This window comes from Aquarana catesbeiana, linkage group LG06, assembly GCF_042186555.1.
Source record: "Aquarana catesbeiana isolate 2022-GZ linkage group LG06, ASM4218655v1, whole genome shotgun sequence".
NCBI classification, from domain to species: Eukaryota; Metazoa; Chordata; class Amphibia; order Anura; family Ranidae; genus Aquarana; species Aquarana catesbeiana.
In genome coordinates this window covers 335,668,903-335,684,556 of record NC_133329.1, presented here as the reverse complement: position 1 = coordinate 335,684,556, position 15,654 = coordinate 335,668,903, and the positions used below count along the sequence as shown (strand labels likewise).

Genomic DNA, 15,654 nt, shown 5'->3' with positions numbered 1-15,654 from the left:
ATTGAAAAATAATATTTTATCCACAATGCAACGTCAAGGCACCACTAATAATTGAGGCAAAGTAAATAATAAATATGTCTAGTTTTAAAATTGCGTTTGATGGCAACATACTATGGTATTTAAAAATTTCCATAGTCGCTGCTTTTAAAGCATTTACCAGCTAAAAAAAGCTGAGTCATGTAGCGGGTCTGACAAGAGAATTTTTGCTCTTGTTCTGACATTCACTTTGCTAATTCACTGAGATCAACAAGTGGGCTTCCAGATTCTGATAAGACCCCCGCCTGCAGATCCCCACAACCACCGGCCACAGTTGCGTATATGAGGCCCTTGTCCTCCACAACATGGTGACAAGGTGCTTTTGGATGCCCCACAACAGCTACCCCCCCCTCCCCAAGTTGAGAGTATGTGGTCTGGTATGGTTCAAGAAGGGGGGGTGCTCACTTGCCCCCCACCCACCTTCCTGCAAAGATAAGGGTCTGGTATGGATTCTGGGGGGGAACCAACTCAGTTTTTATTTTTTTTATAATTTTGGTGTATTTTTTATTGTTTTTTCAATAACCGTGTGCAATTGTAATCGAGAGTCATTTTAAATGGGATTTGCCTTTTTTTTGAGGGGGGATGTCCATTTTGCAGCATGTTCTATACATGGTACAGATGTGCCACTTTACAGACAGACTAAGGGGACCCCACCAGGCACTATATTAAAAGGAATTTTTCATTTTTATATTTGCACTTTAAGCATCAATAAATCACTGCTCCAGAAAATAAGATTATTTGTCAAAAAGTTTGGGGCATTGATACATGTCCCCCACGGCAGTACTCAGACCACCATACCCCTTTTATGGCCAAATACTTGCATCCAAGCCTTCACTCTTGAATTTTCATGTTCGGCTTCCATAGACTTCAGTGGGGTTCGCCATTCAGGTTAGAACATTTCCCCTGTTCAGGAGTTCTGCTGCATACCGAACAGGGGGGTGTTTGACCCATGTGTAGCGCAGGGGTTTTTGCCACCTAAGTTACTATGTAAATATGTGGTTTTTTAAATAAGAGTTTGGCTCCCTCTCGTGTCCATTCTATTTAATGTTATTAAGACTTTTCTTTAGTTTCATTAAGCCATGATACAAAGCATTGTGGGAAATGTAGTGAAGGAGGAAGTGACATGTTAAAACTCAGTCAGCAAACTACCTACCCACAATGCCCACTTACCTACCCACAAGGCCAAGCCACTGAACAGCCTGCTGGATAAGCACATATAAGGGACAGGCGTGGCACGTTTCTGTCTCTTGCTGGACGCCATTGAAGACCTGCCTGCAGGGAGCTGTGGGTGTGCGATTAGAAGACTGTGGCCTGTTGGCACGGAGCAGAATCAGGTGGTCTCTAAGGAATTCCAAAACACAGTGTGCTGGATCAGCGTGTGGACGGATCGGAGGGCTCAAGATAACCCAAAAGTTTTCCTGCATTGCAGTCACCAACCAAGGAGCAGTGCGGTGTGACGGCGCCAGCTTATAGTGGGACTGAGATATCAGAAGCGGAGCAGTACAAGCATCTGGGCCCTGTGTGGTAAACGGGCACTTGCGCAGATTGATATAATACTTTGTTACTGTGCAAATAGGTCCCAGAAGGCTGGCGAGACCTGTAGTCCCACAGAAGCGGTTTCACTTATTCAAAGACTGTGTGCGGTCAAACCTCAGAGTTAATTTTGAGTTGCATGTTTCAGTAAGGAAGAAGTTCTACAGGTGCTTTATATAACTGAGCACACAGTTATCTGCATATCACCTTTACTATAAATTTGCTACTCACTTGTTCCCTGGATTACAAATACTGCAGTTTAATAAGCTAGCTGAAGAGGAAGAAGACAAGAGACTTTACTATTCAATATAAAGCATTTTACCTTGTTATACATATCCTGGGAACTACATTACAGCCTAGGGGGAGCCCTTGAGCATATGACTTAGATATACAGTGGGGACGGAAAGTATTCAGACCCCCTTAAATTTTTCACTCTTTGTTATATTGCAGCCATTTGCTAAAATCATTTAAGTTAATTTTTTTCCCTCATTAATGCACACAGCACCCCATATTGACAGAAGGACACAGAATTGTGGACATTTTTGCTGATTTATTAAAAAAGAAAAACTGAAATATCACATATTCCTAAGTATTCCGACCCTTTGCTGTTACACTCATATATTTAACTCGGGTGCCGTGCATTTCTTCTGATCATCCTTGAGATGGTTCTACACCTTCATTTGAGTCCAGCTGTGTTTGATTATACTGATTAGTCTTGATTAGAAATGTGACAGGAAGTTAATACATTGGAAGGAGAAACTGACAAAATTTGGGAGGTGTATTCACTCTATCAGGGGTGTAGACATCCACAAAAACTGACAAGACTTCTAATCCCTCTGCACTCTCTCCCCAAGAAAAAATAAGAAAGGATTTCATTTAACTTAACTTTGCAAAGACACATTCCTAAGTTCAACTGTGATGCACGTCAATGGCCCATTTAGACCTTGTTTAATAGAAAACACCAGTTGCCTTTCACTATAAACATTTGTTAGTCCAGTCCTGGAAATCTGCATCTGCTTTACTATTAATTTCCATAAAAATTGGGTTCCTGCAGCTAGATGTGCGACCGCTGTGTATGCGAGATGTGCAACTGCTGTGTGTGCGGAGGTATGTACCCGTAGTGCATATCTGGTTCCCGGAAGCAGTGGCCGGCACACAGGAATGACATCACGCCCCTCCAAGAATTTGCTTGTACTGCTGCTAATTTCTTCCCACCGCCATGCCCCACTCACTGTTCTCTGAGGGAGAGATGATCCTTATTTGCAAATTAAGATAATTTTTTACTTATTTTTACATGGGATGGTGTTTGTGTGGGTCATGTGTGTATTATATATAGGTTCTTGTGTCCACCAGCAGAGAGAAGTTGGGTAGACGCTACACTCCCAATTCTGGAGGCATAATAATGGTCTAGCACAGGGGTCTTCAAACTACGGCCCTCCAGTTGTTCAGGAACTACAATTCCCATCATGCCTAGTCATGTCTGTGAATGTCAGAGTTTTACAATGCCTCATGGGATGTGTAGTTCCGCAACAGCTGGAGAGCCGTAGTTTGAAGATTTCTGATTTCTGAAGATTTCTGATTTCTCTAGCATGTCTTGAAAAAAGGTGGCTTTTTTATGTGCCTTGTATAATGTCCAAGGAATATCATTTGGAAAATACAAGTGGGTCATGGCACATCTACATTCCAAATTTGGCACTTAAGATGGTCATGCACTATGCAATCTGATTGGCCAATCTCTGTACAACTCAATATTTAGGCAAAATAGGTAATAGGAAGACGCACTTGAACAATTAATTTAAATTATAGGAAATCAAACAGGCTCTTGCACTAAATCTAATTTATTTAAGATCTAACTGATTGCAGTGTATGGTCACCTTTAAAGATCAAAATCGGAAAAAATTAATTTATTGGGTTTAGAAATACTTTGTTTCTTTGTAATGTATTGAAAGATTTGGGTAAAAAAAGAAAAAAAACACATTTCAGATTTCACATTTTAGAATTGATAGGAATGAGATTAGCATCAAAGGGTTAATTAACTGAGAACACCTACTAATTGTCTAACAAGACACATCCAATGAAATTAAATTAACCAATTGTATTGGGCGTGCGCTATTATCAATGAGAAAACCGCAGTTACCCTAGCGCTAGTTGCAGTTTACATTTGCGGGTATTTATTATTTGTGCTTCAATGTGCACCGGTTCGCACATTCAGTTAATGACTTTTCCGGCGCACCAATTAATGTATGAACTGGTGCAGTGCCTTCTTCTTAGTAAATCACCTTCTATGAGTGCTAAAACAAATGCACTGTTACTGTATAAATGACACTGGCAGAGCAGGGGTTAACAGGAGGGGCAATCAAAGGGTTAAGTGTGTCCCTAGGGGCTGCTTGCTACCGGTGTGGGGATGGTCTGACTGGAGAAACACAGATCTCTGTGTTCCTGCTTAGCAGGAACACAAGATCTCCATGTTCTCCTCTATCAGAACGGCCTTCTGCCTCTCTGGGAAATGATCGTGGGTGGCTGCCGGACATTGCGTCTTCCGGCCCTGGTAATTGGCTCCTCCTCTGTACAATCAGCATGCGAGCTCACAGAGGCTTCTTCACGGAGCTACATACAGATACGTTGCTTCACGCAGCCGGGCCGCCTTGCTGCAGTAAATGTGCAGAAGGTGGTCTGGAAGAGGTTAAAGTAGCACAGTCTCTCATAGCAAAAAAAGGCCTAGTCAAATCCTTTTGCAGCTTAAGTGGTTAATACCTACTACCTTCATCATCAAAGAGCAAAGTGTCTCATCTCCCTCGGGAGGAGCCTCAATATCGGTCGAGTGGTCATCTCAGTTTGTTGGATCTCGTAGCTCTGTAAATAGAATTATAAAGATAAATTAGTTATTTTATAAAATATAGGAAAAAAATATATATTTATATTTATTAAAATTACTTACTATGGGCATCGGAGTCGTGCTCTCCGGGTACTCCCAGAATAGTGTCGGGTCCAAGGCATCCCTTCAGCTCCTCATATGCTGTAAATATGACATCAGCAGGTGGTCCTCCTCCAGTACCTCTCTTCTCTTGCATGTTGCTATGCTTCGGGCAGTATCACCACAAGCATTCACCTCCTGAACTATAATGCTCCATATGGCATTTTATCTGCCTTCGGACAGCATCCTGGACGGGTACCATATAAACGGTCCCAATTGCTCACTACCCTTGAAACCAGAATGCAGTTCTGCACAAATGTAAATGTGCAAACTCGCTTTTTCAAACACCCTCCATGCTGCCAACACTCCTATCACAACCCTCAAATGAGTAGAATTTTTACATGAAATTAACTTAGTAAGGACTGTACCATTTTTAGAAGATAAAGGGGGGGGGTTGTTTGACATAACATATATATTTATTTTCAATCATTGTTATTAACGATATATATATATATCTATATATATATATATATATATATAGATATATATATATATTGCATTAAAATGCTATTATTCTCCTCTGAGAATGCATGAGAAGTGAGTAGCGGTATTTTGATAAACGCATACCTAGATGTGAAAAGCTGGTAGAGACCCAAAAAGACTTGCAGCTGTAATTGCAGCGAAAGGTGGTTCTACAAAATATTGGCTCAAGGGGGCTGCATACAAATGCACGCCACACATTTCAGATATTTATTTTTTTTTTAATTTAGAAAAACCATTTATAATTTTCCTTCCACTTCACAATTATGTGCCACTTTGTGTTGGTTTATCGCATAAAATCCCAATAAAATACATTTACGTTTTTGGTTGTAACAAAATTTCAAGGGGTATGAATACTTTTTCAAGGCACTGTACACTGGTACACTAGCTAAGCTGGGCTGCTTTCAAACTGATCCGCAGGACAGTGCATCTGTGGGTTACCTGCACTGTCATAGACTTCTGTTATTACCTGCGGGTTTGGTGTGCTTTCAGAAAGTGCACCACACCCGCAAGATATAATAGAATTCTATGCCAAAGTGCAGCTAACCTGCAGGAAAGCCACAGGTACACTGCGCTGTACCCGCGGTGCGGGTAAACTGCAGCGCATCAGTGTGAAAGCAGCCTTAAGCCCCTTTCATGCAATCAGTCCAATTGGGTCCACCTGTCTGTTTTTCAAGCGGACCCAATTGGACCCTCCATTCACCTCTAAGGAGCGGCAGATGTAAACGGATTTGTGTCTGCCATCCGCCTGCTCCACTCATTGTGGCCCGTGACTGGTTACCTAGTCGCTTATGTGGCCCTCCCTCAAAAGGTTTGGCACCAATGATCTAGTTTGTGACCCTGAGCTATCCTCAGACCACCACTTTCACCCAGCCTGTTGGATCTGGCTCATTGACCAGGCACAATACTCCTGTGTAAGTCCTGGGGGAGTGCATCAGACAAACTGAGCTTGACTGAAAAGCATCTGCCACAGGTAAAGGGTACCAGGTGTAGTCATTGTCCTGAACACTGAGCAGAATCTTTACAAACAAAGCAGAAGGAAGACATGCATTGAAAGGTCTCTAAATCAGAAGGGTTTGTAGTAAATCCTTTATATCATGGGTCTCCAAACTCTGGCCTGTGGATTGCATCCAGCCCTCAGCTACGGTCAGGTTCCCTCTGCCGTGCTCTCTCTAAGTCACTTGATTGCTAGGACTGCTGGCATCCTTGCAACTAATGAAGTTCTTGACTCTGCATGAAGACAGACCTCCTTCCTTTCATATGTGCTCCACTTCCCGGCTTGCACCCTGCTGCAACACTGAGTACAGCCAGGCTGTAGGTAAGGTAAGCGTGGACCACTGATAGGTAATCTGATGTAAGGGGGACTCTGATGGGGACTCTGATGTAAAGGGGGCTCTGACAGGGACCCTGATGTAAGAAGGGACTCCTAAGATGAATTGTGTAAGGGGGGCTCTGATGGGGACTCTAAAGTAAGGGGCACTCTGATGGGGACCCTGATGTAAGGGGCACTCTGATGGGGACCCTGATGTAAGGGGCACTCTGATGGGGACCCTGATGTAAGGGGCACTCTGATGGGGACCCTGATGTAAGGGGCACTCTGATGGGGACCCTGATGTAAGTGCAATTCCTATGGGGACACTGATGTAAGAAGGGCTCTGATAGGGACCCTGATGTAAGGGGGGGACTCCCAAGATGGATTCTGATGTAAGGGGGACACTGATGGAGACTCTGGTGTAAGGAGAGGCAGAAGAATGTCACCAGCACACCGTGGATCTCCAATGTGGGTCCAAAGCTTTAGGTAAGGTAAGGGTGGACCACTGATAGGTAATCTGATGTAAGGGGGGCTCTGAAAGGGACCCTGATGTAAGGGGGGCTCTGACAGGAACCCTGCTGTAAGGGGGGTTCTCATGGGAAACTTGTTGTAAAGGGCCCTCTGATGGGTACCCTGATGTAAGGTGGGCCCAGATGGGGGCCCTGATGTGAGGGGGCTCTGATGGGGACCCAGATGTAAGGAGTACTCTGATGGGGACCCTGATGTAGGGGGACTCTGATGGGGACCGTGATGTAAGAGGGGCTTTGATAGGGATCTTTAAGTAAATTCATTCATTTATTATTCTATAACAGATTTTTTTTGGCCCGTGAATATTTGTAAAATATACAATGTGTCCCTCATACTGACAGTTTTGGAGACCCCTGCTCTATCTCATTCATTGCCTCCTGTGCTAGAAATGCCTTGATCTATTTGGGAAGCTGGCTACTTGATTACTAGTGTGTCATTGTTCACTGGAGGGACCATCCATTTGTTTCCTGATATACAGCATGAACCATAACAACCAGTCCGTCTTAGGCTTGTGGTGTAGTTTGATGACGTTATACTAAAGTAACTGTAGCATACTGCATGTCACGCTCACCAGCTCATCTGCAGCATGTAGAGTTCCCCCAGGTCCTGTAAATAAGAGAAGCTTCCTTTGTTCTGCAACCTCAAGGAAAGTCAGTAGAAGCCTCTGGTTATCCTCTGAAGAAATAAACCGGTTCCACTTCTCAGCTTTGAGTTTGAGGGACTTAAAGGCGAATTCCTTGATGTAGTCTATGCGTTCATCACCAATCACGCAGCTAAGAGGTGATTCAGGCGGAAGGGTACTGCCAGCGTCTATGCCAGAGTCACTCCCTGGACTAAAAGAGAGTGTGTATGAAACTGACCTCTGAGCATCACAGTTTAACACCTCAAAACACCTCAAAGCATAACTCCAGCTTTTCCACATGTGATTTTTTTAGAGCAACATACATTTTTTTTAAATAATATATATGATCTATGGTTGTTTAAAAAAGTTTGTAAAAATCCCAAAGAGTTTTCTAGATTTCTGCATAAGCAACTCTTGAAATATGACCACATCCTTATCTACATTTTAGTAATACAGATATTTATCCAACAAAACAGAATTGTATGTTACCAAATCTTATTTGAACAAATTATTTAAAGCTGAAGTTTAGCATTTTTTTTCTCTACAGTTTTAGTTACATTAAGACCCCTTTCACACTGGGGCATTTTTCAGGCACTTTAGTGCTAAAAATAGCACTTGTAAAGCGCCTGAAAAATGCCTCATCTGCAGTCTCAGTGTAAAAGTCCGAGTGCTTTCACACTGGGGCGGTGCACTTTGCAGGACGTTAGAAAAAGTCCTGCAAACAGCATCTTTGGGGCGGTTTGCGAGTGGTGTATACTCCGCTCCTCCACCGCCCCTGCCCATTGGAATGCATGGGCAGTGCTACCGAAGCACACTACACGGGTGCTTTGAACCCTTTTTCACCCATTCTAGAGGGTCAAAAGCGCCCCGCTCCCATCCGAATAGCAGCACCAAAGCTAAAACTAGCGGTGCTTTACTGTTATTGCCCCCACCGCCCCAGTGTGAAAGGGCTCTAAAAGAGAAGTATGGCTTTCTAAAAAGAACAAATATTATACTCACCTAGGTCGATAAGATGCTCCATCTGTGCTCTGCCAGCTCTGTATGGAGAACTGAGTGATCAAGCACCGCTGATCGCTCAGTTCCCCGCCTCTGCTCTGAGCACATTGCCAAGATTGTCATTTTCCAGCTCTCTGCTCTGTCGACTGTGGAGGGCGGTGGAAGAGGCTGATTCAGGCTCTCAGCTGAGAGGCTGAGCCAGGTGCCGGTGCCGGTCCAGGCTTCTGGGCCGATCTCCACCATACAGTCAGGATCTTTTCAGAGCGTGGACCGGCTCTGTGACATCTGTCAACAGAGAGCTTCAGCTCCCTGTCTGCTGAAAACGGGTCACAGGAGTGCAGAACGAACTGCACTCCTGTAATCTATAGGAGAAAAAGCTTAGGCTATATTTCTCCTTTAACTACCTGAAATTAGGTATTTCTTACGATGTGCAGCTGCTGGATTCTGTAGAAATTGCAGGGATGCCCTGTCCTCTTTCTGCTGCTTAGGTCTCCAGGCTCAGCTGCACTAAAGATGGTCAAATGGGGACATGATCTCCCTTGACCTTTCCTTCACTGTGAAAAGTTTTTTCACTGACTACACTGCCTGTAACACCGTGAATGTGAGAGAGTCTGAACAGTCACAGGATTCCCTCCCCCATTTACAGAAAGTATTACAGGCAGTGTAATCAGTGAAGTAACTTTTTTGAATGAAGGTCAAGAGGGGGGGCGTGTTCCCGTCAGATCACCTTTAGTGAAATTGAGCCCAGGAACCTTAGGCAGTTACCCCCACAGCACTGGAAGTTCCGCAGCAGGAGGAGGACAGGGCAGCCCAGCGGTGAACATTTCTTCAGAATCCAGCAGACTGCACATTGTGGGACATACTTCATCACAGGTAAGTAATGTAACTAAAGATGTAGAGAAAAATTCAGGTGGCCTTCAGCAAACTTGGAATAAGCATCAATGTTTTTGTTTTTTAGTATAGCATTTGACTGCTTTGTTAATCTACACCAAATATTACTTTAGTTCAGTGTTTTCTTACAATAGTGGTGTATGGGGGGGGGGGGGGTTGATAGGGGGTGGGTTGATAGGATGCTGGTAGTGGGCTACAGGGGGGGATGATGATGGGGGTGGGGTGGTAGGATGCCGGCAGTGGGGTACAGGAGGGATGATGATCACAGGGGGTGGGGTGGTAGGAAGTTGGCAGTGGGTACAGGGGGATGATGATGATAGTGGATGGGGTGGTAAGATGCTGGCAGTGGGCTACAGGGGAGATAATGATGATGACAGGGGGTGGGGTGGTAGAATTCCAGGTACAGAGGAATGATGATGAGGGCAATTATGAACATAGGGGGTCAGTAGTAGGTAGCTCATCTGCCAGTGGAATGGCATACATATGGTCAGGGATGGGTGTGTGACATCATAGGTGGCAGGCAGCGGTGATTTTCAGAGCCCCCTTGGGTGTGGTCACAGGGTGCTGTCAGTGTCAGACAGATGACATCATGCAGTACTTCCTTGAGGCTCTGGTGGACCAGCCTCTAGACAATCACCAACTCATGCAGGTTCTTGATGTATCCAAACAGACTGGCCTGCCTGACTAAAGGCCATCCTAGAGAGGAGATCAGGGAGCTGCAACTGGCATCATCCGGGCTGTCATGGCTGGAGACCCTAGGAGCAGGGGAAGAGCAAGACATGGGGCCACCTACTGACCCCAGCCCGAACGATCAGTTCACCCTCGCCGGAAAAACAATTTCCGGGCAGTACGGGGTCAAGGGGCAGCTGCTTTGGGCCCCACAACAATGAATGGCCCAGTATTAAAAATGGCCCTGGGCTCAACCCTGGGAAATACAGACTGTAGCACCCCCCTCTGACACCCCAGAGGCTCATTGGCACCTCCAGAGGTAGGGGTGGGCCAGCATTTCACCCCGGGCTGTGTCTATGGCTAAGATGAGGGACTGGAAAGAACTTGGGGTACCAGTCACTTTTGCCTTCTAAAAGAATTATTGTAGAGCAGTCAAGGAGGTGATGAGGGTTCCCAGATACCATACTAGCTCATTATGCCTTTGTCTTGCAGGTTTTTTTTTGTTTGTTTGTTTGTTTTTTTTTGGGGGGGGGGGGTTACAACCACTTTAAGACAACCAGGCAACATTGTATTCAGTATCTTAGCTAGTTCACAGATTTCTCTCTGTTTCCTACTAGGCTCAGTGCATCCTCCTCCAAATAAGTCGCCAGTCCCTTGCGATAACATAGGTCCTCCACTGGGTCTCCTCCTTGGCACAGCTTCCTCCTTCTACATGAAAGACAGCCTCAGGACCACTTCAGGCCTAGATCCATATTCAGCACATATTAGGTCCCCACACAGGATATGGTGCCTAATAGCAGAGTTTAATCCGGCAGCACCTCCTCCAAGCGATCACCAGGCCTTCCCCAAATATGTATGGCCTTTACCAGCATGCAGTAGTGGCCATGAACCTCTTCAATTGTCAGGCGCCACCCTTTGTGCTCCTTCTGCTAATTTCGTGTAGAAGTTTGGTGAGTGTTGATTCGCGCTTTTCATTTGGCACTTTTCATTTTATGCTTTTCAGTTTGTTTCTGAACGGCCGTTCGTCAACCAGCCATGTTGCAGAATTGGAGGAGATAACGTGTTATTTATTATTGGCCTTGGAGTTATTGCTTTAACCCAAGTCCTGTCCAGGAACAGGAGGATTTCTTGGACCAAAAATTGGTTGCTTTATTAAACATGACCAATTATGTCATATTCCTTTGCTGCGGAAGCTCCAGGAAAATAATCCAGATTATCTCTGGATGACGGACCCCTGCTTTGCCATTGTTGTTTATCATTATTTTTTGTTTGAATAATGATTTGATTTGGTATATTTTCTATATTTTTGGATGCATAGAATGCACTTTTTGGTTAAGTTCTATTGACAGATAGCATGTCAAATTTTATTTGTTTTCTTTTGTTAATGCACAATAGAAAAATTGTGGAGAATAATACTTGGCTATGTGTTTTACTTCAAATGACAGTTTGAGAGTAGGCAGTTACATTTTAAAAAATGTGATGTAAAATTAACAAGGGACACCAACATAGTTGTATCTTTGAACTTAAAAAATACGGGATAATGGTGTTGTGGTAACTTGTACCAACAAAAAAAAAATAACAAGCATAATAATATTATTCTTGATTTCACTAGAAAAAAAAAGCCTTTAAAAATGAATCTGGCTTGTCCTTGCTTCCGAGCATGTGTGTTTGGACTTTGGACTTTTGTCCGATGGACTTGTGTAAACACGCTCGGAAAATCCGACAACAGACATTTGTCCGCAGAAAATTTTAAAGCCTGCCGTGCAACATTTGTTCGTGGAAAATCCGACAACATTTGTCCAATGGAGCGTACAAATGGTCGGATTTTCCGCCAACAGTCTGTCATCACACAATTCCCGTAGAAAAATCCGATTGTGCGTACGCGGCTTAAATCTTTTTCCTACAGTATAACCTACATAGTAAAATACCTACTGATGGTGGCTTCAACATGCACAAGCTGGGACTTTCTTTGTTCAAAGACTTTGCAGGACACAGTGAAGACTTTCAGAGAAAAGGAAAAGATAACTTCTTTACTAGGTGGGCTACACTAAAGGAGAAGCCTTAAAGCCAAATTCAAAATGTAATAACTAAATACATTCCAGGTGCATTTGTGCAAAGTCTTGTCGTTCTTTTCTTTAGAAAGCAGGAACAGCCGAAGTAGAAAAGCCTGATCCCTGCAAACATACTAGAGAAAAAAAAACTTTGCTCTCTGTGTGGAAACACTGATCTCTCTGCAAAGGTTAACCCCTTTCTGCCACCTGTATACATATATGCGGCCTCACGTTCAGACGCTAACAGCATGCTTTCAGCAAAGAGACCAGGCTTGGGAAGGTCAGGGTCAAAGTAAATTAGTATCAGTGTCAGTGTGTTTTAGATAGGGAAAAAAAATGCACACTATTGTTTCTAGACCCCACTTAGGGTTGCCACCTCATCCCTTTAAAACCAAACACATATTAATTACACAGGTTCTGTGGCCGATTAAGGTGGTAATTAAACTCACTTGGTGCCTTATCTGCATTCAATTAGCCTCAGAACTTGTGTAATTCATATGTGTTCGGGTTTAAACCCTAACCCCACTATGAGTATAAACAGCAAATAACATACACATATGTGATATTGCTGTGATGGTCAGGAGTAGTGGAATTTATTTTGGGTTGTTCTTTGGTGGTAGGTTATAGTAATAGCAAGAAATATACAGCAAAAAAAAAAGATATTATATATATATAATGTTTTACTATTTTGTGCCAGTTATCCTTAGATAACAACAAGGTATAATTCACCTGGATACAATGAGAAGTTGCAATGAGATGTACAGTTTTACTAACACATGTCAAAGATACAAAACTGTGCTCAGGCATTAGGATTTGCTTTATCCTTCGTCGTGAAGGGGTTAAGCACAACACCAGTAAGATTTATAGCTGTGCAATCAGAAAAACACATGGGAGAGCTCCAGCTCTTACCCAGCATACTGTATGTCACACAGACAGCAAGGGTTCTTCTCTACAGCATTCTGCCCAGGTTCACTATGACAGCGGGAATGAAATCGTGCAAGTTCAGCTGAACTCACACAATTTCATTCCGGCATCTCAGTCCCGACTTAGGGGGCGATTTCAGAGACCTCTGTGTGGGTTTCTGCACAGATGCCTATTGAAATCGCACCAAAAAGTCATCAAAAGTAGTACAGAAACTACTTTTGGGAATTGGGATTCGGACGGTGCCATTGCTGGCAATAATTGACATGCCAAATTGCTGCAATGTGAACCAGGGCTAAGTCAGGGGAGAGGCTGTGGCTGCTTTCTACAAAAAAAAAAAAAAAAATGGTAAGACTTTGCACTTTTTGTTTTGATGCATCTAAATTATATTTAGATAAATTAAACTGAAAGTTCAGATGGGATTTAAACTATAACATCAGAAAAAGCAATCTTTTAATAAGGAGACCACAAAAAAGGTTCCCAATGGTAATACAAAATTTCTTTTCAATTGTATCTTATTTTTATATGCATGTACAAGCTATCAAAGGTCCCCAACCAGTGTCACTATATAAGTCATATTCTAATATCTAATCTAACAAAAACACTTTTTTGCTAAGCCTAAACAATGGCTTACAGAAAAATGTAACTGCCATGATGCTGTAGGTGGTTTAGTGGAATCAGGTAATCCATGAGTGTGGAATCAGGTAATACCATGGCTTTAGGAATATACCGTAGAAGATGTATATAGCAGGTGTAAAGCCAGTCCAACAAAGTAACATCAAACTTATCCAAAAGCCAATCATGCACATCTCTTGGTGTAAAATAAATGATATCCTTTGGAAAAATTCCAGACTTATTTTATTGGTATGTTAGGAACGCAGCTATATGAGATAAAGCGTTTTCCATAAACCAAACACACACTTGACAACAATTTCTCCCAACATGTAAAGTTCACATATTTATCATTATACATTGGCATTCCTTAAATAATCAACATGTTTCGAAAGCTGGAGTTATACTTTAAGCATCTTATGTAATATGCCACCTACCTCTCCCTTAGTTGAGACAACCTAGAGGACATATTGTAGTCTCCACGACAGAACTCACTGCTCCTGCTGTTGTTCTGGCTGTCAGCACAGCTATAAATGAATTATATAGGAAGAAGCCACAGCTCAGGTCCAGAGGTAATTTTATTCTTACTTCTCACATGCTACCAGCAGCCCTACTCTAGTAACTCAATCTCTTCTAAGAGACACAGCCCTCTCATCAATAGCCATGAAACAACAGACAGTAAAGAAACTGATAACTTTGGGATTCTCATTTGTCTGAAAGCATTGACATCAGTGAGACATGAGAGGGGGGAGAAAAATACAAAAATACAGTAAGATTTTTAATACTAGTTTTTACACTTGTACCTACACAGATCAAGTGTAATGTATACAAATGAATGCAGGCCCAGCATCTTCTCATAAATGTCATACTGTACAGCCATAATGCTACGCAAGCACCCTGGTGCAAAAAATGAAAGGTGAATTTGTCATTTTATTCTTTAACAATAACTACTGTCCCCAGTTGGTCTGTGATAGGCAGGTGGTGGTAAAAAATAAGGGCCGTGCATACAATATACGATTAGGCTGGGCTGGGCAGCCTTGCCCAACGCACTCCTAATTCACAACTTTGTGTCCAGATCACACCATTGCTATGCACTGATATGTCCTAAAAATAAGTAGGACGTGAACTAATGCGATGTACACACGATAGGATTTTCCGATGGAAAATGTGTGATAGGACCTTGTTGTTGGACATTCCGACCGGGTGTAGGCTCCATCACACATTTTCCATCGTAATTTCCGACACACAAAGTTTGAGAGCAGGCTATAAAATTTTCCGACAACAAAATCCGTTGTCGGAAATTCCGATCGTGTGTAGACAAATCTGACACACAAAGTGCCACGCATGCTCAGAATAAATTAAGAGACGAAAGCTATTGGCTACTGCCCCGTTTATAGTCCCGACGTACGTGTTTTACGTCACCGCGTTCAGAACGATCGGATTTTCCAAAAACTTTGTGTGACCGTGTGTATGCAAGACAAGTTTGAGCCAACATCCGTCAGAAAAAATCCATGGATTTTGTTGTCGGAATGTCCGATCAATGTCCGACCGTGTGTACAGGGCATTAGAGTTGCCACCTCACCCCTTTAAACCCGAACTCATATGAATTACACAGGTTCTGTGGATGATTAAGGTGGTAATTAAACTCACTTTGTGCCCTATCTGCATTAAATTAGCCTCAGAACCTGTGTAATTCATATGTGTTCGGGTTTAAAGGGATGAGGTGGTAACCCTACGCACACTGCGTTTTTTCACTGCAGTGTTGCAATGCAGTACAACACATCACAATGCTCTGCTGAGAATAAAATGAAAGAAATGTCACCTTGTGATATTTCACTAAGGCTAACCAGTCATAGGTGTGCGCAGCCTATTGCATAAGGCTGCATTCACACCTGAAACGCCCTAAAAACGCCTGAAAAACACCCAACAAGTAAAATCCCATTAATTTCAATGGCACCTGTTAACATCTGAGCGTTTTGTCACCTGAAGCAAAACGCCTGAAAAACTCCCTAAGCTCAAAAAAGATAAT

General features: G+C 43.0%; 1 protein-coding gene across 1 annotated transcript in view; it reads right to left on the bottom strand.

Annotated features, from left to right (window-relative positions):
• Nucleotides 1-9,332, bottom strand: part of LOC141148076 (dynein axonemal heavy chain 11-like) — a 1,034,097-nt gene extending 1,024,765 nt beyond the window's left edge. The window contains exons 1-2 of the mRNA XM_073635228.1: nucleotides 9,247-9,332; nucleotides 7,435-7,696 (exon numbers count right to left, since the gene is read on the bottom strand). Coding sequence (XP_073491329.1) covers nucleotides 7,435-7,696; nucleotides 9,247-9,332 — 348 coding nt within the window. The remainder of the gene's footprint in view (nucleotides 1-7,434; nucleotides 7,697-9,246) is intronic.
• Between the last annotated feature and the right edge of the window lie 6,322 nt (nucleotides 9,333-15,654).